Source organism: Notolepis coatsorum (genome assembly GCF_963971535.1).
Source record: "Notolepis coatsorum genome assembly, chromosome: 1".
Classification (NCBI taxonomy): Eukaryota; Metazoa; Chordata; class Actinopteri; order Aulopiformes; family Paralepididae; genus Notolepis; species Notolepis coatsorum.
In genome coordinates this window covers 95,598,362-95,624,151 of record NC_140165.1, presented here as the reverse complement: position 1 = coordinate 95,624,151, position 25,790 = coordinate 95,598,362, and the positions used below count along the sequence as shown (strand labels likewise).

Genomic DNA, 25,790 nt, shown 5'->3' with positions numbered 1-25,790 from the left:
GTCTCTGTCTCTGTCTCTCTGTCTCTCTCTCTCTGTCTCTCTCTCTCTGTCTCTGTCTCTCTCTCCCCTTCTCTCTCTGGCCTGGTGTTGACCTGTAGCAGTGAGCCTCACCCCATAAATTAGTCATTTCTTTGTGTGTTTTTCTCCTTCTCTCCATCCCAAGGCTCCCTGGATGGAGGGAGAGCAAGGAGAGGACGGCCAAGAGAGAGTGGGGTGCAGAGGGAGGGAGGGAGAGAGAAAGAGAGAGAGAGACTCATAGTGGTCAAATATTCCTGATACCAATAGCACACATGAAACGGCAACAACAGAGAAGAAAAGCAATACTCTTGTCTTACCCTTTGTTTACTTTGTTATTATTTCTCCTCAACCAAATCCACTGACTGCCTTTCAGTGCTTCTTCCGACATCTCATTTGCCGCTTTTTGCAAACTCCGCCCACAAATCCCCAACTCTCCCAATAATGACAAAGCCGATCATGCTGTAAATCCTCTGTATCCTACTTCCACCGGACAAACCCCCCCCCCCCGCCATCTCTCTCTCTCTCTCTCTCTCTCTCTCTCTCTCTCTCTCTCTCTCTCTCTCTCTCTCTCTCTCTCTCTCTCTCTCTCTCTCTCTCTCTCTCTCACAGCCATATCATTGTAGATGTGTCCTCATTGTGTCTCACTTCTCCCTCGCTGCCCATTAGCCTGCATCCCAACCAGAGCTTCCCATTATGGATGCACTCCGAAATACTGGCTGCTATGAAAACCAGAGACAAAAATGCTCTGAGTTTCGTAAAAAGTCAGTCAAAGCTTACTAAAAGCACGAGCAGTGAACTCCAAGCCCACGTGACTGAACTCAAACTAGAAAGAAACAGACTAAGAAACGACGTAAACTCCATGATCAAAACTGCAAAAAAGAATTTCATCAATGACAAAACTGAGGAAAACAAAAACAAACCACGTGAACTTTGGAAATTACTCAATAATCAACTAGGATGCAGTAAAAAACTCAACCAGATTCTCAAACATAAACATAAAAACGGACAACACGCTCATCACAGACGAGCTGGATGTAGCCAATTACTTAAACATTTTCTTCACAAACATAGCCACAACACTGGTAAACAAACTACCCTCCCACTCAGGGCGTTATGGGGTAGAACACATAGTAGCTTACTACAAAAACCTAGGGGTCCGCAAGGACGACTTCAAGCTGGAAATGGTAACAACAGATGAGGTACTCAATAAACTGAGCGCCCTCCAACCTAACAAGGCCACTGGCCATGACAACATCCCCTCCAAATTCCTCAGAGACTCAGCAGCTGCCATCACCCCAATCATCACACACATAATAAACCTCTCCATAAAACAGGGACACGTCCCCAAGGACTTCAAAATTGCGAGGGTGACCCCTCTGCACAAAAAGGGCAGCAAATTAGACCCAGGCAACTACCGCCCTGTTTCTATTCTCACCTCCATCTCGAAAGTCATGGAAAAAATAGTCTATGAACAGGTCGAAAAGTACCTAGCGGAAAAAAATCTAATCTACGAATTCCAATCTGGCTTCAGAACGTCCCACTCCACTGACACATGCCTTCTCTATTTGAATGACCACATCAAACAAGAGGTGGACGCAGGCAAATACTGCGGCATGGTCATGCTGGACCTACAAAAGGCCTTTGACACGGTCAATCACTCCATTCTGATTGACAAGCTAAAAGCAATTGGTTTTGATAGTCTATCAGTGAGCTGGATGCAATCCTACCTTGAGGGGAGGGAACAGATGGTGGAGGTAAACGGTACCCTATCCCCCCCCCTCACAGTGAGCTGTGGTGTTCCACAAGGACGCATACTAGGACCGCTACTGTTCCTAATTTATGCAAATGACATGTCGTCAGCTTGTGACTGCAACTTGTTCCTGTTTGCGGACGACTCAGCCCTGCTGGTCTCTGACAAGAACAAGTTACAGGTTGAAAAAACCCTCAGCTCGGAACTAGGCAGAATCTGCATATGGCTCGCTGATAACAAACTATCATTACACATGGGCAAAACAGAGTCCATTCTCTTCGGTTCAAATAACAAACTCAGCAAGACCGACTGCTTCTCAGTTACAGTGGGTGACAATATTGTCACAAGGAAAGATGAAATTACCTACCTCTCTCAAGGGACACCTACGGGAGACTGCAATTCAAAACTGGCCCTGTAAATATCCTAACCCAACCCCCTCCAATGTACAGTCATTTACCTAGTATGGTTTTGTCAATAGTCCAATGTACAATTTTGTTTGTTTGTACAGTGTCTCCCCCCCCCCCCCCCTCAATGTACAGTTTTGCTTGTTTATACAGTGTGTCTCCCCCCCCCCCCCAACCACCTCCAATGTAAATGACCCAGTATGGTTGTCAATATCCCAATGTACCCAACCCCCCCACCCAACCTCCTCCAATGTACAGTTTCTACGTCAAATGTATATACTCCCTTTTCTTGACTCCTTCTGTATCACAAACAGTACTGTATTTGCAAATCTGGTATGTCATAAATTTATAGATGTAGCAGTACTGACTATCTGTATGTCATGTATGTCATATATGTCCTGATGAATTGAAAATGGGGGACCCTGATGTAAACAAGACGAAAGTCTTTCTCTGGTCTGCATCCCCTTAACAATTGTGTGTATTGAGCTGTACTGTATTGTACCCATTCTGCAATCTGTTAATAAAGTTTTCAATCAATTCAATCAATCAATCAATTAGCCTGCATCCCAACCAGAGCTGCCCATTAGCCTGCATCCCAACCAGAGCTGCCCATTAGCCTGCATCCCAACCAGAGCTGCCCATTAGCCTGCATCCCAACCAGAGCTGCCCATTAGCCTGCATCCCAACCAGAGCTGCCCATTAGCCTGCATCCCAACCAGAGCTGCCCATTAGCCTGCATCCCAACCAGAGCTGCCCATTAGCCTGCATCCCAACCAGAGCTGCCCATTAGCCTGCATCCCAACCAGAGCGATCAGCCACAGGACACAAGGTCAAGCCAAGGTCACCTCCATTCCACTGTAGAAAGCAGCAACAAGCCAAGTCATCGTGTGATCAATAGATGTGATCAATTCACATGTAAAACCAAGCAAGTCTTCCCGGTTCCCGGTTTGATTCCGGCTCTTCCCGCCAGCATATCAAAGTGTCCTTGAGCAAGGCACTTAACCTCTGCTCGTCTGCTAACTGGAACACGTAAGCACATTTCCCCTGTACTCTCTTCCCTCCACTGGCTTCCTTTGCGTTTTAGGATTGATTTGAAGGTTTGCTTGGCAGATATTTACATTAAAAAATACAAGTCGGATCTCATAAAGGGTTACATTTTCTTTTTTAAATACATTTCAGAAAAAATTGGCATAAGTTGTAAAGCACTTTGGATAAAATCCGTCTAAATCTGTCTAAATTTTGTCCATTTTATGATGCACTGATATTTGTATCACCAGGCTCAAATCAAGCACCAGGGAATGTCCTCTGTGATGGATTTTGTCTGAAGATCTTTTTTTGTCCAACCAGGTTGTATTCACCCTGTAAAAAGTAATGGACTGGATCACAACACAGCTTTAGATGGTACTTAAAGTTTAGTACCTGGAGTGGGTTTCGACAGCCGCACCTTCAGATAGAGCATTCACTTTGCCATTATTTTATAGATCGGATATGAGAACCTTAAAAAAATAAAAATAGAAAATCAATGAAGTCACTACATTTAGGTGTAGTATATGTACACACACATATACATACACACATATACATACATATACACACACACACACGTACGTACGTACATATGTACACACACACATGTACATATACATACGTATATTTAAAAAAAAAAATTTTTAAAGATTTATTTTAGCGTTTTCCAGCTTTTTATGGTCAGACATGACCGACAGAAGAGAGGGAGAACGGGAGAAGATGTGGGGGAGGACATGACCGACAGAAGAGAGGGAGAACGGGAGAAGATGTGGGGGAGGACATGACCGACAGAAGAGAGGGAGAACGGGAGAAGATGTGGGGGAGGACATGACCGACAGAAGAGAGGGAGAACGGGAGAAGATGTGGGGGAGGACATGACCGACAGAAGAGAGGGAGAACGGGAGAAGATGTGGGGGAGGACATGACCGACAGAAGAGAGGGAGAACGGGAGAAGATGTGGGGGAGGACATGACCGATAGAAGAGAGGGAGAACGGGAGAAGATGTGGGGGAGGACATGACCGACAGAAGAGAGGGAGAACGGGAGAAGATGTGGGGGAGGACATGACCGACGGGTGGGAATCACCAGTTTCATCATGATACGATATCGATTCTTTGGACAACGATACGATATTTGCCGATATCACAAAGTCTCTCACGATACAATACGATACGATTAGATTCAGGTGCCTGCGATCGATATGAGATGATATCATATGCCCATTTAACACAATCAGTAACATTTAGATCAACAAAAAAAAGGTAATGAAAATATCATTTGACATTTGTATTTTTGAGCTCTTCCAGACATTTAAAGGAAAATCAATCTATTGTTTTTAATACAAATAGACCTCCTGTTCACTGTAAAGTGCCACGTTTTTATATATTGAGCTTTAAACTTTAAGCTACATTTTTTGGAACTCAAAACTCACAACCTCCCTCTCCCAAACCGTTCCTACAACAATTTGTTGATGTTGCATGATCATGTATAGGCCTACATTTATTATGTATTATATTGTTTATGTTTAAATAACATTTAAACATCAAACTCCTCTGACCTCATCTGGTCTTTCCAAAGACGCGCGCACACACACACACAGAAAGGGAGAATGCTATGCTGTAACGTCTACACACACGGAGCTACTGCTGTTGTTCTTGGGCGGATATGAGACTCGCCACAGGATTTTCAAAATAAGAGTATCGATATGAATCGATCTTATTACATCGCATCGATCCGATTCGATTGTTGATAATTACATCGATGTATCGATCTGGATCGATGTATCGTCCCACCCCTAGAGAGGGAGAACGGGAGAAGATGTGGGGGAGGACATGACCGACAGAAGAGAGGGAGAACGGGAGAAGATGTGGGGGAGGACATGACCGACAGAAGAGAGGGAGAACGGGAGAAGATGTGGGGGAGGACATGACCGACAGAAGAGAGGGAGAACGGGAGAAGATGTGGGGGAGGACATGACCGACAGAAGAGAGGGAGAACGGGAGAAGATGTGGGGGAGGACATGACCGACAGAAGAGAGGGAGAACGGGAGAAGATGTGGGGGAGGACATGACCGACAGAAGAGAGGGAGAACGGGAGAAGATGTGGGGGAGGTCATAGGTTGGGCGATATGGAAAAAAGTCATATCGCGATAACGATATGATAATGTTATCATATTTCTCGATATCGATAATTATCGAAATTGTTATAAGTATAATATAATTATTTTTTTCTTTTTTTAAACAACAGATGTATGTTTATTTTGCAGCAATTCTTTGTCATTGCCGCCATCTTTAGTGTTACATCCCCTCACACTCCAGTTCTCAGGCTGCAGCTGGTTTAAAAGCGAAAGTAAACCGGCTTCTCTGCTGGCTGTGGCTCCAGGGGAGTTGAACAGTTCTGGCTCTGCTAGTTTATTTTCGATCTTTTGGCGCTTTTTTGGTGGACAAACCACCGCACATGTGCACCGTGACTCGTGACTGGAGTCTAGCTCTGCTAGCACACATAGCCTACTGTGTACAGACGGTTTCAAACTGTATTTTAAATTAGAAAGCAAACAAAATAAATGGACAAGAGAAAAATAAATCTCAATTTGGTCAGTATTGTCATTTGGACAAGCAAAGCCATTACTTTAAGTTGCAGGCAAGAAAGACAAGTCTGTCCACCGTCTCTGGTTTTAAAACTGCCCTGTTGCAGGTCAAAAAAAAAATATATAAAAAAAAAAAAAAAAAAAAATGTATTTCGATATTCGATATCGATTATTAAAATATATCGCGATATTTATCGTTATATCGCCCAGCCCTAGGGGAGGACATGCGGCAAATCCGTCCGGGAGCGGGAGGCGAACCCGGGGTCGGCAGCGTAGGTCTGCTACGCAGTATGTGGTGCGCCACTCGGGCGCCCTATATATATTAAAAATCTTGACAAGTTTATTTTCTCTTCATCACCCATACAAAAACAAAAGAGTGAGTACCAGTATAGATGTCACTGATCCTGGACTAGTATACCTCTCCATCCCTCCATAGTATACATCAAGATCCATACCTACCCATCCCCACACATACATATCAAATAAAAAATAGATGGATGAAATAAATAAAAGTTAAAAAGAATAATAGTTACAAAGAAGAAAAAAATATATACAGTATATGATATATTTTTATATAGGATATGAGAACCTTTCTATAGCCTCAAAAACTAAACTGTTTTGAAGAAAAATGACCAACCTCTGGAATTGATTGATCTCTGGCTCCGAGTGACGCTGCTGCGTCTCTGTGCTGAGGAGCAGAACAAGATGTTTTACACATTAAGGTCACCTCCAGAGAAATGGGATTAGGCCAGAGACCCGGCCCAGTTGCAGCACTTTCAGCTCCTGCCGCTAACTAGTTTCTTACATGGGAGGGTCAGCCAACAGTGATGTGTGTGTGTGTGTGTGTGTGTGTGTGTGTGTGTGTGTGTGTGTGTGTGTGTGTGTGTGTGGGTGTGTGGGTGTGTGGGTGTGTGGGTGTGTGGGTGGGTGGGTGGGTGGGTGGGTCGGGGGGGGGGGGATATTCGTGGATATCCTGAAGAAGAATAGGTTTATTAACCAAACAGATAGGAGACCTGGAATGTTGTTGGGAGGAGCATTATATAGTTAAAAGGGGGGGGGGGTGGTCCCATTTGATAGGTCAAATGGGGGGGGGGGAGGGGGGACACAGGATTGGGAAGAAAGGGGAGGGGAATGTCTTTACATGAGGGCATTATATTATTCCACAGTTACTCACTTTTCTCTATTATAATGTGGGTGAGATTAATGTATTGGGGGATGTCTTTACATGAGAGAGTTGTGGAATCAATATATTATTCCACAGTGTGTGTGCGTGTGCGTGCGTGTGTGTGTGTGTTTTTGCTTGCTTGCTTCCTCCTTCCTGCCCCTGGCTTTATTTCCGAGTTCTGTGCACACATGTGTTCCTGTGTGTCTGCTTGTTTATCTCCCAGAACTCATGTGTCTTCTCTGTTTTTCTATTTCTTTGGATGTTTATTCCCCCGTCCCTGTGTGTGTGTGTGTGTACATTTTCCAGCGTATAAATTGGTTTCATCAACCTGCTTCCTAACGTTATATATTAACCGCTTAAGCCCTAGCCTTATTTTCAGATGATTTGACTAAAAGTACTAACATACCCAAGTAAATGGGAGGTTACTCTACTTCTACATGGCCCATTTGCATGTTCTTGGTATCTAGAGACGTCTATGGACCTCAGGGAATGTTTTCAGTGTCAGAAATATTGTGTCTGTTACTATGCTTGAGTAAATTGTAATGAACCAAGGGTGAATATAAATAATCCCCCCCCCCCATCTTTGATGGTGAATAACACCATGGTAACATTGACCAACAGTTTAAAAGTGCCACTGACCTTATTCAGCACCTTCCTGAGATCAAGTGTACTAAAGATCTAAGCAAATTAACAAATGGCAGATGATTTACAGGGTTTTTGTAGATACAGTACTGAATTTTGCCATCCGGACACATGCAATTTGAAATATAAATATAGAATATAGAATATCAGGCCTATAAATTACCTTATTATGGTCAAGTCATAGATCTATGGATCGGCCCAAATCTCCTCTTTCCAATGGCACAGTTAAATCTGATTTTAGTACCACCAGGCGCCCGTTACAGGGCAGCAAAGACCGTTAATGAAATCGACTGTAAGTACAGTTACTTTTGTATAATGTCCATAGCTCCGCCATTCTTTACCGGATTGCGACACGTTTTTTTTCCTAGACGTTCAGAGAAAGGTAAAGAAACAATATACGTTGTATTTTATGGCAATAACGTTTAGGTCTGTTCGAGCCGTGAGATATAATTGCGATTTTCACGTCGATATTTATTTTTCAGAATCAAGATTATGTTCTGAAAAGCATGTCGAACCTCTATGATATTTGAATCCCGTGAGATTTGAGCTGCGTATTGAATATGGCATGTGGACCTTGTCTCCAGGTACTACCCGGCGCTGCGGACCCTGGAGCAGCTGGAGCACACCTGTCTCCCGCGGGCGGGTCAGTACCGGTTCTGCTCCATCATGGCCGACAACATCCCCAAGCTGAGGGTCCACATCCGAGACACGGCCATGACGCAGCTGCGGGACTTCCTGGAGAGCATCAGGAAGCACTCGGACAAGATAGGAGAGACGGCCATGAGACAGGTCAGAGACACCGACCTCTTTGTATGGATTTTTAGCAGTCTGTGTTATTTGGGGGCTGGGGGGGGGGGTGGTATAACATATGAACTGCTTGCTGTTTGGCCACGGTTTTAAGTCTTCAGATTAACACCTAACAGTGTTGTAGTCGAGTCCCCAGTCCTGGACCGATTTTTAGGACTTGTGACTCGACCTGGGCCCTCATTCATCAATAGTGTGCGTAGAACATTTCTATTTCCACACGTAAGCACGGAATGTAGAACTAGTGTACGCACAGGGAAGTCGGGATTCATCACACACTGCGTACGCAGGCTCTATGCTCCTCCGTGTTGATGAATACCACTTTGTTCTACCGTCAATGCTCGTGCATGATTATCCATATATGGTCATGAAAGTGAGGAAACACCCCCCATGGGATGTGAAATAATGGACTGACCCGAGCGGAACTCAGAGAAACTCCACGGAGAATTCACTGCTGTCGAACCAAGAAGACATTATCGCGTATTATGGGATAAATAAAAGGCGGATTTGTAAACGGTGATGTCAGATATCAACGGCTCCCTAAGACCATTGCTGCAATTCTGCCTGGACAGCTCAAAATACTAATAAAGACCGTTCGTTGACCACTGTTTGGCGTTGGTTGTGTGTCATTATAACCGTGCTGTAATATGAATGCCTTTATTCTTTGTGTTCGATTGGCTATATGATTTTTAGAGGCATCTATTTTGTTGTCGGCTAATAAAGACCGCGCTGGAATATGACTGCCTTTTCCCGTGTTGTAATACCCAGGGATTAAAGTTCTCCTCAATTCTATTCCAAATCGCGATGGATCTCCCATCAATTTTCGACCTGCTGCATATGATTTCTAGAGGCATACTACAATCTATTTTGATGTCAGTATTGGGTAGCCTATATAAACAATATAATACGAGAGCATATACAAGAACAATGAATCTCACTGCATGTATGATGTAGCCTGCCTTTCAATACATGAACTTGAATTCCATCATGTTTGTGTGCGGGACTCACAAGGCTGTTGTCACAATGGGTGGTACCGGTGTACAGTAATAATAACAGTCCACACAATATCACGATCCATGCCATAGCCTATGTTCTATTAGGACATGATCTGTGACGACAAATGTTCTAGAATGTTTGATTAAGATATCATACTCTGACAGCATGCCTATGAGCAACAAAAACGCGAACTTTAATCCCATCATATAGTCTGTCCACTATCTGCATGGTGTCATTGCAATGCGTTTTCTATTCTTTCTTATACAGTAAAAAGGGGGAAGAACACTATATTCATATGACTTATTCTGCTTACAGCTTCGAAATTCCACTTGTTTCGTTTAACGTAAAGCCTTTTAAATATAATCAAAACGTTCCCGTGTTTCGGCGGTCTGTGCGCAAAATAATAACGAGTTGAGCTTTATGATTTATGATGAATTGAAAATGGGGGACCCTGATGTAAACAAGACGAAAGTTGGTCTGCATCCCCAATTAACAATTGTATGTACTGAGCTGTACTGTACTGTACCCATTCTGCAATCTGTTAATAAACTTTTCAATCAATCAATCAATCAAGCTACGCGGAGCGCAGTCAGTCAGTAGCCTACACCCCGTATATTCCGATAACGCTATATAAACCATGCTGCATTCATTCTGAGAGAAAGATCTATTATTCCAAATGCTATTTATAGGGTTTTGACCATAATTACACTACTGTTGCTATTTTACAATGAACTATAATGAACTACGGTTCGTACAGAACATGCCAGTGTTATTATGCACAGAAGCTCATTTCCTTGTTGTAATAATATATTCTACCACTGGGCGCCAGGTACGCCTGGTCTGACCTGTGCGTAGATGTAAGCACGGAGTCAAGTTCAAATCGAAATCGATGAATCCCACTCTTTGCTTAGAAATGATCGTACGCACAGGGTAAGCACAGATCTGTGCGTAGAACACGTTGATGAATGAGGGCCCTGGACTTTAGCATTGATGACTCGGACTTGGACTTGGGACTCGAGCATTGACTGCATTTTTTTTTTTTTTTTTACTTTTGTAATAGGCCCTAATCATTTGGCATAAGATATTGATGGCTAGTGCATTTGTTTGGCTATTGTGTCACAAAGTAAATAAACTCCCTTTTGAAATGGTCAGTGTCATTTATCTTTAATGTAGACCTTTTTAATTTGTTCACATTAACAATCTTCAGTCTAAAGTGAAAGCCAGACTGGCATTTCTCTTCCATAACAAAGCTTCCTTCACACGCTCCGCAAAACTCACCCTTGTAAAGATGACTGTCCTGCCCATCCTGGACTATGGTGATGTCATCTAGAAAATGGCTTCAAAGACGGCTCTACACAAACTGGACGCTCTTCACCATTCTGCCATCAGCTTTGCCACCAATGCACCCTTTAATACACATCATTGTGACCTTTACAAACTGGTTGACTGGCCCTCCCTCCACACCCGCCCACTCCAACATTGGTTCCACTCCATTTACAAGACAATCCTGGGCAAGACCCCACCTTATCTTTCCTCCCTGCTCCACCTTTCTCACAGCATTTATGGCACAAGATCAAGCGAACTCATCAAACTAAACATCCCAAGATCCAAGACCACCTTCGGCCGAAACTCCTTTCACTTTGCAGCAGCTTATGACTGGAACGCTATTCAAGACACCCTTAAACTAGCAGCTCTTACTTCACTGACTGCCTTCAAGAATATACTCAACACGCTCTTAGTAGATCCCTCCTGCTCTTGCTGATACCCCAGTTTCACACCTGCATTCACCCTCTCACACACAACATACAAGCACTCATTCATCTTCATACTCTCACCTAGACACATGCATCTGTTTGCATACACATGCGTGCGCACACACACGCACACACACACACACAGGGCCGCCTCAGGGGGTGTGCGAGCAGTGCGTCGCACAGGGCCTCGCGGGAAGGGGGGCCTCGCAAAAAAAAAAAAAAAAAAAAAAATTGTTCTTTTTTTTATTTCATTTCATTTTTTTTATTTTTTTGCGAGGGGGGGGGGGGGGGTCGTTTTAACTTAAAACTGTGATCGTGTTTGCTGAGGATGTTTTACGTTCCGTGAAACACAGAACTGTGATCGTTAGAAAAACACGTTTCAGGTTCGGTAAAATAGACAGATTATACCTTACCTTAGCCAGGAGGTATTTCAAAAAGAATAATTCCAAGTGATCGCATCGCCATCGCGATTACCAGTGTATATGTCTATACATGTTTCAATGGTAAAATATGCTTAGGTAACGGAATTTCGAGGCGATCAATGTGTATCTCTGTTCAAGCAGGAGGAGGAGCCCTTACCAAAAAAATAAAATAAAAAGGGTAACCGTGTATCCACGCCAATGCAATTCCAGTTCAGACACAGACGATACTGCCACCTGGTGATATTCAATCGGCATTGCAATTCCTATTCATACAAACGACCCAGGGAGGGCTAGAATGACCCGGATGATGATTTTAGAACGGGGATCAGAGGAAAAAGATCAAAGGATCTAAAAATGTAATATTACGTGATTGGCCGTGAATGAGTTAACTGTTTTCATTTTATTATTAATATATAATCTTTTATTTAAAAAAAAATATATGTTTTGGCCTCTTGGACCAGATCGACATTGTAAATAACAAACCTGTTCTTAACTCATTCAGCGCCAGCTATTAGTCTTGGCCTTGTAGCAAACGTGCCAGGTTTCCATTACATATTTTCACTGTGTCACTATGTTTGGAGCTATATTATAGCTATGGGGACAATACTATGGTCATTTGACGGTGACTTTCTTCTGTCCAAGATGCAAAAAAGAGATAATTTTTCCATGCACATGTTCATGCGTTATCCCGTGGTGAATATAAGTATAATTTCAGAGTGATCCGGGATCATTCCTGGGAACCGAGTAATAGTGCGCAACATGAATTCTACTATAAGCGTTGGCGTTTCTTGCCTGGACACGCTACTATTTTCAAATCAAATGTATATAATAGGTATTATGTTTCATCATGAATGCATGAAAGGGGGGGGGGGGGGGTCAGTTTTTTATGCTTTGATGGCCAGTAACGGCATTCGTGTTGATCAGCTGGATGGATATGAAAACATTGTTGGATCAAGCTGAAATTGATGTCAGATAGTCCTTACCTGTGGTCGGTGGTATTTCAAAAAGTATATTCCAATTGTCTGATCGCGATTTCCAGTATTTGTGTCCATCTGGTCCCGGACATAATTTGGCACAACTTATGGATCAAGTGTGCCAGATGCGTTTCCAAGTGGTCTGATGAAGCGATTTACTCGGCTCCATCTAAATATTGCTATCTGGCAGGATGCGGCCGGTATTGCACTTTGGCGATCTCAAAATCCCTCCCTATGGCAACACTGAGGTCAATGACGGGTACAAAGACGTGGTATAAAGTAGTTGTAGTAGATACACGACATGTCTGTTTACACTTGCGACCACGTCCTGCAGACGTCTCTAGCTTGTCTCCAGTCCTGCAGACGTCTCTAGCTTGTCTCCCGTCCTGCAGACGTCTCTAGCTTGTCTCCCGTCCTGCAGACGTCTCTAGTTTGCCTCCTGTCCTGCAGACGTCTCTAGTTTGCCTCCCGCTGGGTTTATGGTGAACTATGAACCAAATTACATCTTTTGACAACAACAGGTGCTTTTCCTCCTGAAACCATCAGCCTGATCAAATCCATATTGAATTGAAATCACATAAAACCGGGACCCTGTGAATCAAAATTGTATCCGGCAATCGGTGCCGATACTCACAATTAAAATACACGCACAACCAATAATCTGTGACATATTTACATAAGTGCACTAGACTGTTGATTAAGAACTTATGTAAGTAAGTACATTTTATTTATATAGTACCTTTCTACTGGACAAAGTGCTTTCCAGTCAAAAAAGAAAAACATCAAACATCATCAGAAATACATAGAACCAATCAAACACACCAACTAGAAAGTATAATACAAAGTACGGAGGCCAAAATAGTAGGCGCTCCAACGCAGACTTATTTAAACAGGTAAAAAGTTGTTACAATGTTACAATAGTCCAAAACGGGTGGAAATAAAAGCATGGATGATCATCTCCAGCTCTGCCATGGATACGACAGATCTTAATTTAGCGATGTTCCTCAGTTGGAAGAAGCACGAACTAGTGAGCTGACTAACATGATAGTTAAAAGATAAAATTTGGTAAAAAATAACACCTAAATTCTTTAGCTTATGCTGAGTACATAAGCTTAACTCATTGACCGCCACGCTCTTTTCCCATCTTTACTCAATGGCGCCAGCGTTATTGACGATTTTAGCGATGTTTGCAGACCCATCATGTGTTCTGTATTATAGCTATAGAGACAATAGTAGCTAATTTGACAGGCATTGTTCATAGTCCATCACTGACTAACCAGTTAATTTCTACATACTGTAGTTTGTGCACTATTACACGCTAAACATCGCCCCTTTCCAAAATAATCCAGTATTTTTTCATAGATCTTCAGCAGACGCGAGATATAAAGCGTTATATGCAATATGCCCAAATCTTTCGGGTTGCTCGCCTGAAACCCCAAATACTACCAAATCAAAGGTATATACCATGTACGTTTGTGTCTTCACAACTTTTTTAACTCAAAACTGCGATAGTTACCAAAAGCATGTTTTAGGTCCGGTAAAATACGACACTGTGATCGGTACAAAAACATGTTTCAGGTTCGGTAAAATAGACATCGAATAGACCTTACCTTAGCCAGAAGGTACTCCAAAAAGAATAATCCCCAGTGATCCCATCGCTATTGCGATTACTCATGTATATGTGTATACTCGTGTATACAGGAAATAGGTTTGAGGCAATACAATCTCTGAGCGATCGCTCTGTCGCTCTGTCCTCTGAGGAGGATGAGTTATTGCAAAAAAGAATAATAATAAAAAAGTGTTCCCACATTAAACTATACCAGTTCAAAAGGTAGGTGTTACGACCCTGGCTCAAAGGCACGCAACCTATGTGCAAACCGACACCAAAACCCGTGTTTAACCCAAAAAGACTACTCTAACAATGAACTACTGATACAAACTAAAGAACAAAGGATAGAAGAACGTGACAACTCTCCCTCTAGCCACAGACAGCCTGCATGTGTGACTGAAGGGCTGGTTTTAACCTGCCAGCAGGTAACCAATCGGCAGCAATTAGCTAATTAGCAGCCCTCACCTGTATGCCCAGTGACACAGGAGTGATCAGGCTCATGGTACATAACACCTCCCCCACCATACTGGTTGCCCAAGAGGCAACCACTACACATCAAACCCATAAACAAAAAAAAACAACTGTGACCCATTAGTTGTCAGGGCCACTACCACAACAGCGATAACGGGCCGGCCCCTGTCGAACACGACCACCAACCGTGTGGCATGCTCCCCACTGTGGAACATTTTCCAATGCTGTGTAAAACAAAAAACAACCCTGTCCCGACTCTCGGGCAAGCTAGACCTCACAAAAGGTTCCGCCACTGCGGTACATGGCTGCAGTGGGGCAGGCGCCTCCTCCCCTGAGGCGTAAGACTTAGGACCCCGTCGACAAACCAAGACCTTATCATATATGAGCTCCATTTCAACAGGCCCCTCCACCGATACCGACCTGTCAAAAATAGACTGCAAACCAAAATCAATTTGAGAACTAATCTCACTGCGCTCAACAGGACAGAACACAGAAAAACAAAAACCATAGATCTCTGATACCACCACCGCGCCCATATCCATCCCACCTGGCACTGGCAGTTCAGGATACTGCAAACCGTGAACATCCAGAGTAGGATGTACCGCCTCAGGTACAGCCCCATCGTCCCTGGAACATGGCAATACGTCAGTCACAAAAGCGTCTGGAACACCATCTAAAATGGCATCACACAAAATAACATTGTCCTGATCAAAATGGCTGCCACTCAACAGACCAGGTCGCGAAGGCGGCTCCTGCTCCACAGGACACGGGTAACTAGGTTGACTATCACACCTAGTGCATGGCAGAGAATCAGTGTGGACACGTGAATCAATGTCAGAATCATCAACTGACATACTGGGACCATCCCTGCCCACAAGTGAAACATCAGGGACAATAGAGCTACTGTGGGAAGGCTGGCAGCCTAAGTCAGGCCTAGTAGCCTCTTCAACTAGAACGGTGTCACATGAATCAACAGCATCTCTCATAGCATCCTTCCCACACTCGTCCTCCAATTCGTTCGTGGCCTCAGCCACCGTACAGGCTGGGAAGACCTTGAGACACTGCGCTGCCAGATCATCTCCTGCCACATGCCTCTCCGGCACACATGTCAACTCTGGTTTCACCACCGGGCCTAACACAAAGGCACAATCAAGAGAATCATTATGCAGAGGTACATCCACAGTGTGCTTTCCAAAATTCTCAACAGGTACACTTTTCAATTCAACAAAGAATGTGTCACTAAGTGTAATGTCCCAAGTCAAAGTATCAACAACATCACTTTTGTCCTTTGACATTGCCCATGTCACAGCACACACAGGGAACACTCCTGGATGTTTCTGTGCCAGCTCATTAGGGACCTCAGAAACCACAGGAATGGGAGTTACAACTGGAGTAGCCAACACTTTGTCACGAGCCAAATCATTCCCTAGAATGAAGGACACCCCTCTTATGGGAATGTGAGAACATACCCCCACAACAACATTGCCTGATACTAAGGGAGAATAGAGTGTGACCTCATGCAAAGGTGCATCCACAAATCCACCTCCAAAGCCACGAACAACGACACCGGAATGCAAAGAAGAGTTTTCTGAAAACGGCAAAATCCCCTCCAGAATGAGGGACTGAAAAGCACCGGTATCTCTCCAAATTGTTATAGTCTGTTTGGACTCTAGTGCATTAGTCAGGGAAACAAATCCATCCATCATAAATCTTGAGGAACCCTTGAGCTCTTTGTCCACACGTTTGATACTTTCCCCATCACCCTCTAACGTTGGCATAGGTGTTCTGCATATGGTTTCTACCAGAGCCACCGTTCTGAAATTTTTCTGTTCAAGCACCGGGCACCCAGCAACGATATGACCAGGCTCTTTACAGTAGAAACATATAATCCCTTCTGGGAATGCACCAGCAGAACCACCCCGCCTAGGAGGTGAAGTTAACTGACCAGCAGACACAGGTTTTGGGAAACGGCCCCCCTGAACAGGACGCCTATCCCTGGACTCAACACGGTAATCCTCCAAAAAAACGGACTTGTGTGTCAACACAAACTCATCAGCGAAGACAGCAGCGTCGCCTATCTTCGATACCCTATGCTCGTTTAGATGAGTGGAAACGGTATCAGGAACACATCTTTTAAATTCCTCTAGGAGAATCAACTGTCTAAGCTGCTCTCTTGACTCTGCTTTCTGAGAGGTGCACCACCTGTCAAACAGGTTCTCCTTCTCTCTTCCAAATTCAACATAAGACTGTCCCTCCGACCTGCGATAACCTCTAAAACGCTGACGATAGGCCTCGGGGACTAACTCATAAGCCCTCAATATGGAAGCTTTAACAAGCTCATAGTCAGCACTTTGTTCAAGGGACAGAGCAGTATAGGCTTCTTGCGCCTTACCAAGAAGAACACACTGCAGCAGCAGCGTCCAGGCCGTATCAGGCCACTTCAACGTGGTTGCCACCCGTTAAAAAAGGGGAAAATACTTTTCCACATCCTTCTCAACAAAAGGAGGCACCATCCTAATATTTTTGCCGACATCAAAACCGAAACGCGACTCTGAAGGTAGAGCACCCGCCTGCAAGGCAGCATGCTTATATTCAAGCTCCTTCTGTGCACGCTCGTGCTCCAGCAACATTTGTTTCTCCCTAAGCTCACGCTCCTCTTTCCTCTCTTTAAGCTCACGCTCCTCTCTCCTCTCTCTCTCCTTAAGCTCACGCTCATGCTCACGCTCATCTCTCCTCTCCTTAAGCTCACGCTCCTTAAGCCTACGCTCACGCTCCTTTCTCCTCTCCTCACGCTCTTGTAGTAGCTGTCTTTCCTTAAACTCCAACTCTCTAAGCCTCCACTCACCCTCCGCACCAGATAGTAGCAGAGACGCGTCAGACAAAGTAGGCTCCTCCACCCTCGCCGCAAGCACCTGCTCCCTAACTAGCAAAGCCCTCAAAGCACCCAAGGCAGTCGGTTTCAAACGCTTCTCACCGGCAGTAAGCTCCACCTTGTAGTGCACAGCAAGCTCCAGAAGCTGTTCCTTGGAAAACCTTTCCAACTACTCATCAGAAGGGTGATCAACAAAATCCTTTATGGAAGTCATCCCTACTGCACCAGCGCCACAACCTGCTCACTGTAGAGTCACCAAAAAGCTGCCAAAAGCACCCTAGCATACACACAATCTACCTGAGAACTACTGAAGAACCACGAAGAACCACTAAAGAGCCACTAAAGAACCACTGAAGAAACACTACAGAACCACTGAAGAACCATAAAGAATGCTAATGCCAATACTAATAACCATAAGGAGACGCGGTGGAAATGTGTGCCCTACTGAGCGCACCTTTCTAGTTTGCAAAAAATAAAAATAAAACAACCACCCCGAAATAAATAGATGTATCATACGCGCAGGAGGTCAGGTGCTAACAGGTAGGCTATCCAAACACTCAAAACAAACAAAATAAACACAACAAACAAATTCAAACGGGTGCCCCTTATAACCTGATATGACTACTTACGCTTCTACATCTAAACTGCAGTCAACACGGCCCACCACATGTCTACGCTAAAACAACACTATCAGGCCCTACCACACTACCTGTGTTTTCTGGCCCCCTATTCTACCTACCCTTAAGCTAATGCCCTGTAGACCTAACCCTCTTCAACCACACCTGCTACCAGTCAAAGATCATATTATTGACCATCCACCCGTCAAGTATATGGTATGGTACAAGACAAGTAGATGGTGATAATCATTTCTCTGACTGCCCCAGGAGTATGTGGTGCACAGGAAGCTAACAAACAACCAGAAAATAATGTCCCTACCTACATGTGGTGTGCACTAAACTATATATTTTAACAGCATTAAGTAGTCACATCAAATTACAAAAAAAATACGGCATACTCACCTGTTTGATGATCGGCTCAAGCCCCCACGTTACACAACATGTAACGAACACCACCCACACTATAGCACCACAACACACCATGCAAAAAAAAAAAAACACCAAACAATTTCTAGGGGTAAATATCCCGGACGAGCGCCCAACTGTTACGACCCTGGCTCAAAGGCACGCAACCTATGTGCAAACCGACACCAAAACCCGTGTTTAACCCAAAAAGACTACTCTAACAATGAACTACTGATACAAACTAAAGAACAAAGGATAGAACGTGACAACTCTCCCTCTAGCCACAGACAGCCTGCATGTGTGACTGAAGGGCTGGTTTTAACCTGCCAGCAGGTAACCAATCAGCAGCAATTAGCTAATTAGCAGCCCTCACCTGTATGCCCAGTGACACAGGAGTGATCAGGCTCATGGTACATAACAGTAGGCAATACTGCCACCTGGCAGGATTCGATGGTCATTGCCATTTTAACGTAGGCAGTGGTGCAAGTGGTTAGAATGGGGATCAGAGGAAAAGATCAAAACCTATACTCGGGTTTGGCGCTCAACCGCTGACAGCGAAACCCGACTATACTCAGGTTTGGCGCATAAAGAGTTAATGGCCCAATGGAGTGCTTGATGATGGGGATTAGGTTATCAGGGGCAATTATCAGGGTTTCAGCATTTAACTGAAGAGAGTTGTTAGACATCCATTATTTTATGGCCCCCAGGCACTAATTTAAAATATAAAGAAAACAATATTGGTCCAAGAACAGAGCCCTGAGGGACGCCACATGACAGAGGGGCAGTGTCTGACATGTACTGGCCCACAGAAACAGATAAACTGCGATCAGCCAAATATGATGAGCCAATCTTGTGCAGATCCAGTCATACCCACATGTAAAGATCCATTGGCCTGTCTGCCTACAGTATAGACCACTAGCACTTACTGCTCAGTCTATTCTCCTGTCTCTTTATCTCTCTCTCCATCTCTTTCTCTATCTCTCTCCATCTCCATCTGTCTCTCTTTCTCTCTTTATTTCTCTCTATTTCTCTTTCTCTCTATCTCTTATCTTTCTCTATCTTTCTCTTTTAAAGGCCAACTTGCAGGTTGTATTTTTGTTCAATAAACAATGTGGACTAGGCCAACAGTGACTTTTATGAAGAAGGAAAAAAAAGTATTGAAATTGACCCAGTTTTAGCGTTTTTATCAAACATTTTGTCACCATTCACCACGCACGTGGATATTTTAATCAATGGTTCATAACGTGCGCGTGTAATCGAAATGATGTTGTCACAACAGGTGCAGGGCACCAGGGGGCTCTGAGAGTCACACACAGCTAGTGGCAGGCACTGCAGGCAGAGAGCCTTGCTACTACTAGCCGAATGAAAATGTATCTGTTTCACCTAACAACACTATTGCTCCGTGATCATAGCCATCCATCTCTAAAGCTAACCACTATTTGTAAAAGCCACAACCATGTTACCATATTTGTAATAATGTAAATCATTGTGTCGTTGTACATATTGTGTATACACCGTTAGAAGCTAACATAGCTTAGCTTGGTAGCTATTGTGCTAACAACATATCCCGACGTCCGGCTCGCTGGCCGGCATGAACGCCCGACCCAAAATGGTTCTCTCCTCTCTGTACACCCCCGTCCCCACGGGTACCCTGCCGGGGAGCCCATGGACGCGACAACGGCGGCAGCCGTAGGGTGCTCGAGCCCGTAACGCTAGTGGTACACGATAGCTATGAGCTAACTAATGCTACAGGCTCAAACACCCTACGGCCGCCGCTGTTGTCGCGTCCACAAGCTCCCCGGCAGGACACCCGCGAGGACGGGGGCACACAAAGGGGAGAGAACCACCCCAAATCGGGCACTCATGCCGGCCGACAAGCCGGACGCCGCGGCACGTTGTTAGCACAATAGTAGCCCACTGTGATGCACCGAGTGGGCCACCATTGATCAACATGCAGCGACGTGTAGCTTGCATGATGCGTGTGCAGTGCTTTGCCACACAGGTCTGAGAAGAGGACCTGCACATGATTTTACTCGTTCCCCAAACTCCTCTACATGCCCCGATCTAAAATGGTTCACGACAGTAGACGTAATGCTAACGTTAGCCAGCGCCATATGTACTATGACCCGGACGGGCATAAGGCATACGTTTCCTGAAGTGACGTCACGGCCGTGCTAGCGTCTGATAAGCTTTTAGATTTGCTCGTGCATGTTATTCGTGCGTGGACCTTTTTAACCATTTCTGAGTGAAATTTCCGGCGTCAAATGAAAAAAAAAATTAAATTAGATACCAATGATGTAAACTACCCATAATTGCAGAGTAGGGTTTAACCTGCAAGTTGGGCTTTAATCAGAAGCAGCTTTAGTAACACTGTGTGTGTACTGTGTGTGTGTGTACTGTGTGTGTGTTTGTGCGCTTTGTGGTTCCTCTGACAGTAAACAAGCATGTAGGCACTGCAGGAGACGCCATCACACACACACACACACACACACACACACACACACACACACACACACACACACACACACACACACACACACACACACACACAGGAACGTGTCTTTCAACTCGTACTTAAGACAGCTTTTTTGTTTTCCAAGGCCACATAACTGTGTGTGTGTGTGTGCCTTTTGCAATGCATGAGGTCTCCTGGGCTCAAAGCGTGGCCTCGTGTTTATTTGAGGGGTTCCAATATCGTGGAATGCAGCTCCATGATCGTTCATGACTGATGGATGGAAGGATCGAATGGGAAAAAATAGGGAGGAGAGAGGGATGGGATGGACAGAAGAGAGGAAAGAAGAGGGTATATACAAGGATATGGGGTAACAATAGGGAGGAGAGATGGATGGAGAGAAGAGAGGAGGGGTAGATTCAAGGAGAGAGATGGAGGGAATGGACTGGGAAGAGAGGGATGGAGGAGGAGGATATGGTGTAATACCAGGGACTAGAGAGAGATATGGAGGGAATGAACTGGGAGGAGAGGGATGGAGGAGGAGGAGGAGGTGGAGCAGGAGAGGAGGGTATACCAGGGAATAGAGAGAGATGGATGGAATGGACTGGGAAGAGAGGGATGGAGGAGGAGAGGATGGTATACCAGGGAATAGAGAGATGGAGGGAATGGACTGGGAAGAGAGAGATGGAGGAGGAGGAGGAGGAGGAGGAGGAGGAGGAGGAGGAGGAGGAGGAGGAGGAGGAGGAGAGGGTATACCACTATACCAGGGAATAGAGAGATGGAGGGAATGGACTGTGAGGAGAGGGATGGAAGAGGTGTTCTTCTGAGTGTCTTTTCTATCCATCCAAATGCTCCGGTCCTCACCTAATGATGGCTAATGATAATTCTCCCGTTGTCCTGTAGGTGGCAGCAGAATATAATATAGTATTTATACAAACGTTCTACAAACTTGCATTGCATACACTATTCCATCCATTGCAAGCCAACGACCCTCCCATCCATTAACTCACTGGACAGTCTGTCACTGTATTATTTATTTGCACTAGCACTATTGCACTTGGGACATTGATGTTATATTATTATTATTATTGAGGACATTGGGACATTGATATTATATTATTATTATTGATATTATTATTTTGCACATGCTATATTCAGTTGTTTGTATGCCAGTGGTGATGCTCTAAACTCAATTTTGTTGTACCAACAATGACAATAAAGATTCTATTATTTTTCCCTCCTCACACTTTGAACTGCGACCAGCAGCTCTATAGCTCGCTCAGTTGGTTGGTGGGTGCACAGAAGCTTCCCTACCCTCTAAGCACACAGTTTCTACCCTAGGAGGCTGACATTTGGCATAGAGGTCAAGTGAACATTTATTTTGAACATTTTAAAATCCTTCTCTCTCTTTTCATTTCCTCTCATAACGGCACAAAATGTGGCTAAACAAAGTAGGTAAACAAAGGGAACACAAAGTCATTATGGATCACCTGCTCAACCTGACGCCACATTCTAAACACATGTCGATGTTCTATGTCTATGGCTATGTCTGACAGACAGACATATACCTTATCTACATATATCTACATGCTATGACATATACCTTATCTACATATATCTACATGCTATGACATATACCTTATCTACATATATCTACATGCTATGGCATATACCTTATCTACATATATCTACATGCTATGACATATACCCTATCTACATATATCTACATGCTATGGCATATACCTTATCTACATAGATCTACATGCTATGACATATACCTTATCTACATAGATCTACATGCTATGACATATACCTTATCTACATATATCTACATGCTATGGCATATACCTTATCTACATATATCTACATGCTATGACATATACCTTATCTACATAGATCTACATGCTATGACATATACCTTATCTACATATATCTACATGCTATGACATATACCTTATCTACATATATCTACATGCTATGACATATACCTTATCTACATATCTACATGCTATACCTTATCTACATAGATCTACATGCTATGGCATAGCCCTTATCTACATATATCTACATGCTATGGCATAGCCCTTATCTACATATATCTACATGCTATGACATATACCTTATCTACATATATCTACATGCTATACCTTATCTACATAGATCTACATGCTATGGCATATCCCTTATCTACATATATCTAGATGCTATGGCATAGCCCTTATCTACATATATCTACATGCTATGGCATAGCCCTTATCTACACATATCTACATGCTATGGCATAGCCCTTATCTACATATATCTACATGCTATGGCATAGCCATTATCTACATATATCTACATGCTATGACATATACCTTATCTACATACAGTAGATCCACATGCTATGTCATAGCCCTTATCTACATAATCTACATGCTATGACATAGCCCTTATCTACATATATCTACATGCTATGACATAGCCCTTATCTACATATATCTACATGCTATGGCATAGCCCTTATCTACATACAGTAGATCCACATGCTATGACATAGCCCTTATCTACATTCTATGACATATCCCGTATCTACATAGATCAACATGCTACCAAATAGACCGTATCTACACAGATCTACATACTACAACATAGCCTTTATACATTACATTTAGTCATTTAGCTGATGCTTTTATCCAAAGCGATTTACATGTTCTGTACGACAAGTCATCAGGAAGGGCACAACTCTATCAGCTGAGTAACAATGTTCATCAAAGTGTTGAGTTCTACAGTGTAGGTTAGTTTATTAGGACAAGTGCATGACAGTAAGGTTAGTTAGGGTTAGATTTTATTTTATTAAAAACATTTTTTATTTCAGATAATGGTTGAAGTGCGTCTTTAGTCGATGGCGAAAGATTGGACGGGTTTCGGCTGTCCTAACTGGGGTGGGTAGTTCATTCCACCATTGTGGGGCAAGGACTGAGAAAAGGCAGGTTCTCCTTGATGACCCTCCTGGAGCTTGGATAGGAGTAGGTCTGAGGCGGCCAGAAGATGCAGAGCGTAGGGGTCTTGAGGGTGTGTAGTTAGAGACCATTGACCGGAGGTAGGTGGGAGCTGTTCCCTTTGCCGCACGGTATGCCAGGTCGATGGCCTTGAAGCGGATTCGTGCAGCAATGGGGAGCCAGTGCAGGTCCCTAAGAAGTGGGGTGACATGGGCCGACTTCGGTAGGTTTGAGATCAGGTGGGCCGCTGCGTTCTGAATGAGTTGAAGTGGCTTGGTGGCAGTGGCCGGGAGGCCAGCTAGTAGTGCGTTGCAGTAGTTGAGGCGGGAGATGACTGTTGATTGGACGAGGAGTTGGGTGGCTTCTTTTGTCAGGAAGGGGCGGATCCTTCTGACGTTGCTCAGGAGGAATCTGCAGGTTCTGGTTGTCGCTGCGATGTGAGCAGAGAAGTTCAACTGGTCGTCGAGGACAACACCAAGGTTCTTGGCGGTCGGGGACGCGGTCACAGCTGCATTTTCGACTGTGATGGAAAGGTCGGTCAGGGGGGAGGATTTGGCTGGCAGGTGGAGCAATTCTGTTTTGCTTAGGTTCAGTTTGAGGTGGTTGGTCGTCATCCAGGCGGAGATGTCGGACAGCCAGGCCGAGATCCGCTCAGAGACGTGGATATCTGAGGGAGGGAAGGAGAGGAAGAGTTGAGTATCATCTGCATAACAATGATACGAGAAGGCAAGAGACGTGATCATGTTACCCAGTGATTTAGTGTAGAGGGAGAAGAGAAGGGGTCCTAGGACCGAGCCCTGGGGGACACCTGTCCGCAGGGGGCGAGTGGCCGACAGGGTCCCTCTCCATGACACTTGGTAGGAGCGGTCATTGAGGTATGATGTCAGCCATGTCAGTGCAGAGCCAGCCACTCCCATTCCTGCGAGGGCCACGAGGAGGATCTGATGGTTGACTGTGTCGAAGGCTGCAGATAGATCTAGGAGAATCAGGACAGATGAGAGGCCTTTCGCTTTTGCTAAGTGAAGTGCCTACATAGATTTATCTACATAGATCTACATGCTACGACATAGGCCTTATCTACATATATCTACATGCTACAACATAGCCCTTATCTACATACTGTAGATCTACATCGGCACAGTGGTGTAGTGGTTAACACTGTTGCCTCACAGCAAGAAGGTCCTCCTGGGTTCGATTCCTGCTTGGGGACCAGGTTGCCAGGTACCCAGGTGGTGTATCTCCCGGGCCTTTCTGTGTGGAGTTTGTAGCAATGTGTGCTACAAATAAAGACTTCTTCAAGTCCAGTTTCATCATTCATCATTTAATCTTCATCATGGACAACAGGAGTAGAATACACCAGGACAGGGTAATTTGACTATGAGAAGAAATAAGTGTAATTTAGTGTGGAGATACCTGTCCACAACCTGCTTATCAGTCCTGATGACCAGAGATACCTGTCCACAACCTGCTTATCAGTCCTACTGACCAGAGATACCTGTCCACAACCTGCTTATCAGTCCTGATGACCAGAGATACCTGTCCACAACCTGCTTATCAGTCCTACTGACCAGAGATACCTGTCCACAACCTGCTTATCAGTCCTACTGACCAGAGATACCTGTCCACAACCTGCTTATCAGTCCTACTGACCAGAGATACCTGTCCACAACCTGCTTATCAGTCCTGCTGACCAGAGATACCTGTCCACAACCTGCTTATCAGTCCTGCTGACCAGAGATAACTGTCCACAACCTGCTTATCAGTCCTGCTGACCAGAGAAAACTGTCCACAACCTGCTTGTCAAAATTGCTGCATCATCAAAGTTCCACCTGAAATGATGTC

The 25,790-nt window shown here is 44.3% G+C and overlaps 1 protein-coding gene across 1 annotated transcript in view; it reads left to right on the top strand.

Moving 5' to 3' along the window:
• Nucleotides 1–25,790, top strand: part of exoc6b (exocyst complex component 6B) — a gene marked incomplete at its 3' end in the record, with an annotated part of 249,105 nt that overhangs the window by 59,516 nt on the left and 163,799 nt on the right. The window contains exon 6 of the mRNA XM_084332506.1: nt 8,176–8,380. Coding sequence (XP_084188632.1) covers nt 8,176–8,380 — 205 coding nt within the window. The remainder of the gene's footprint in view (nt 1–8,175; nt 8,381–25,790) is intronic.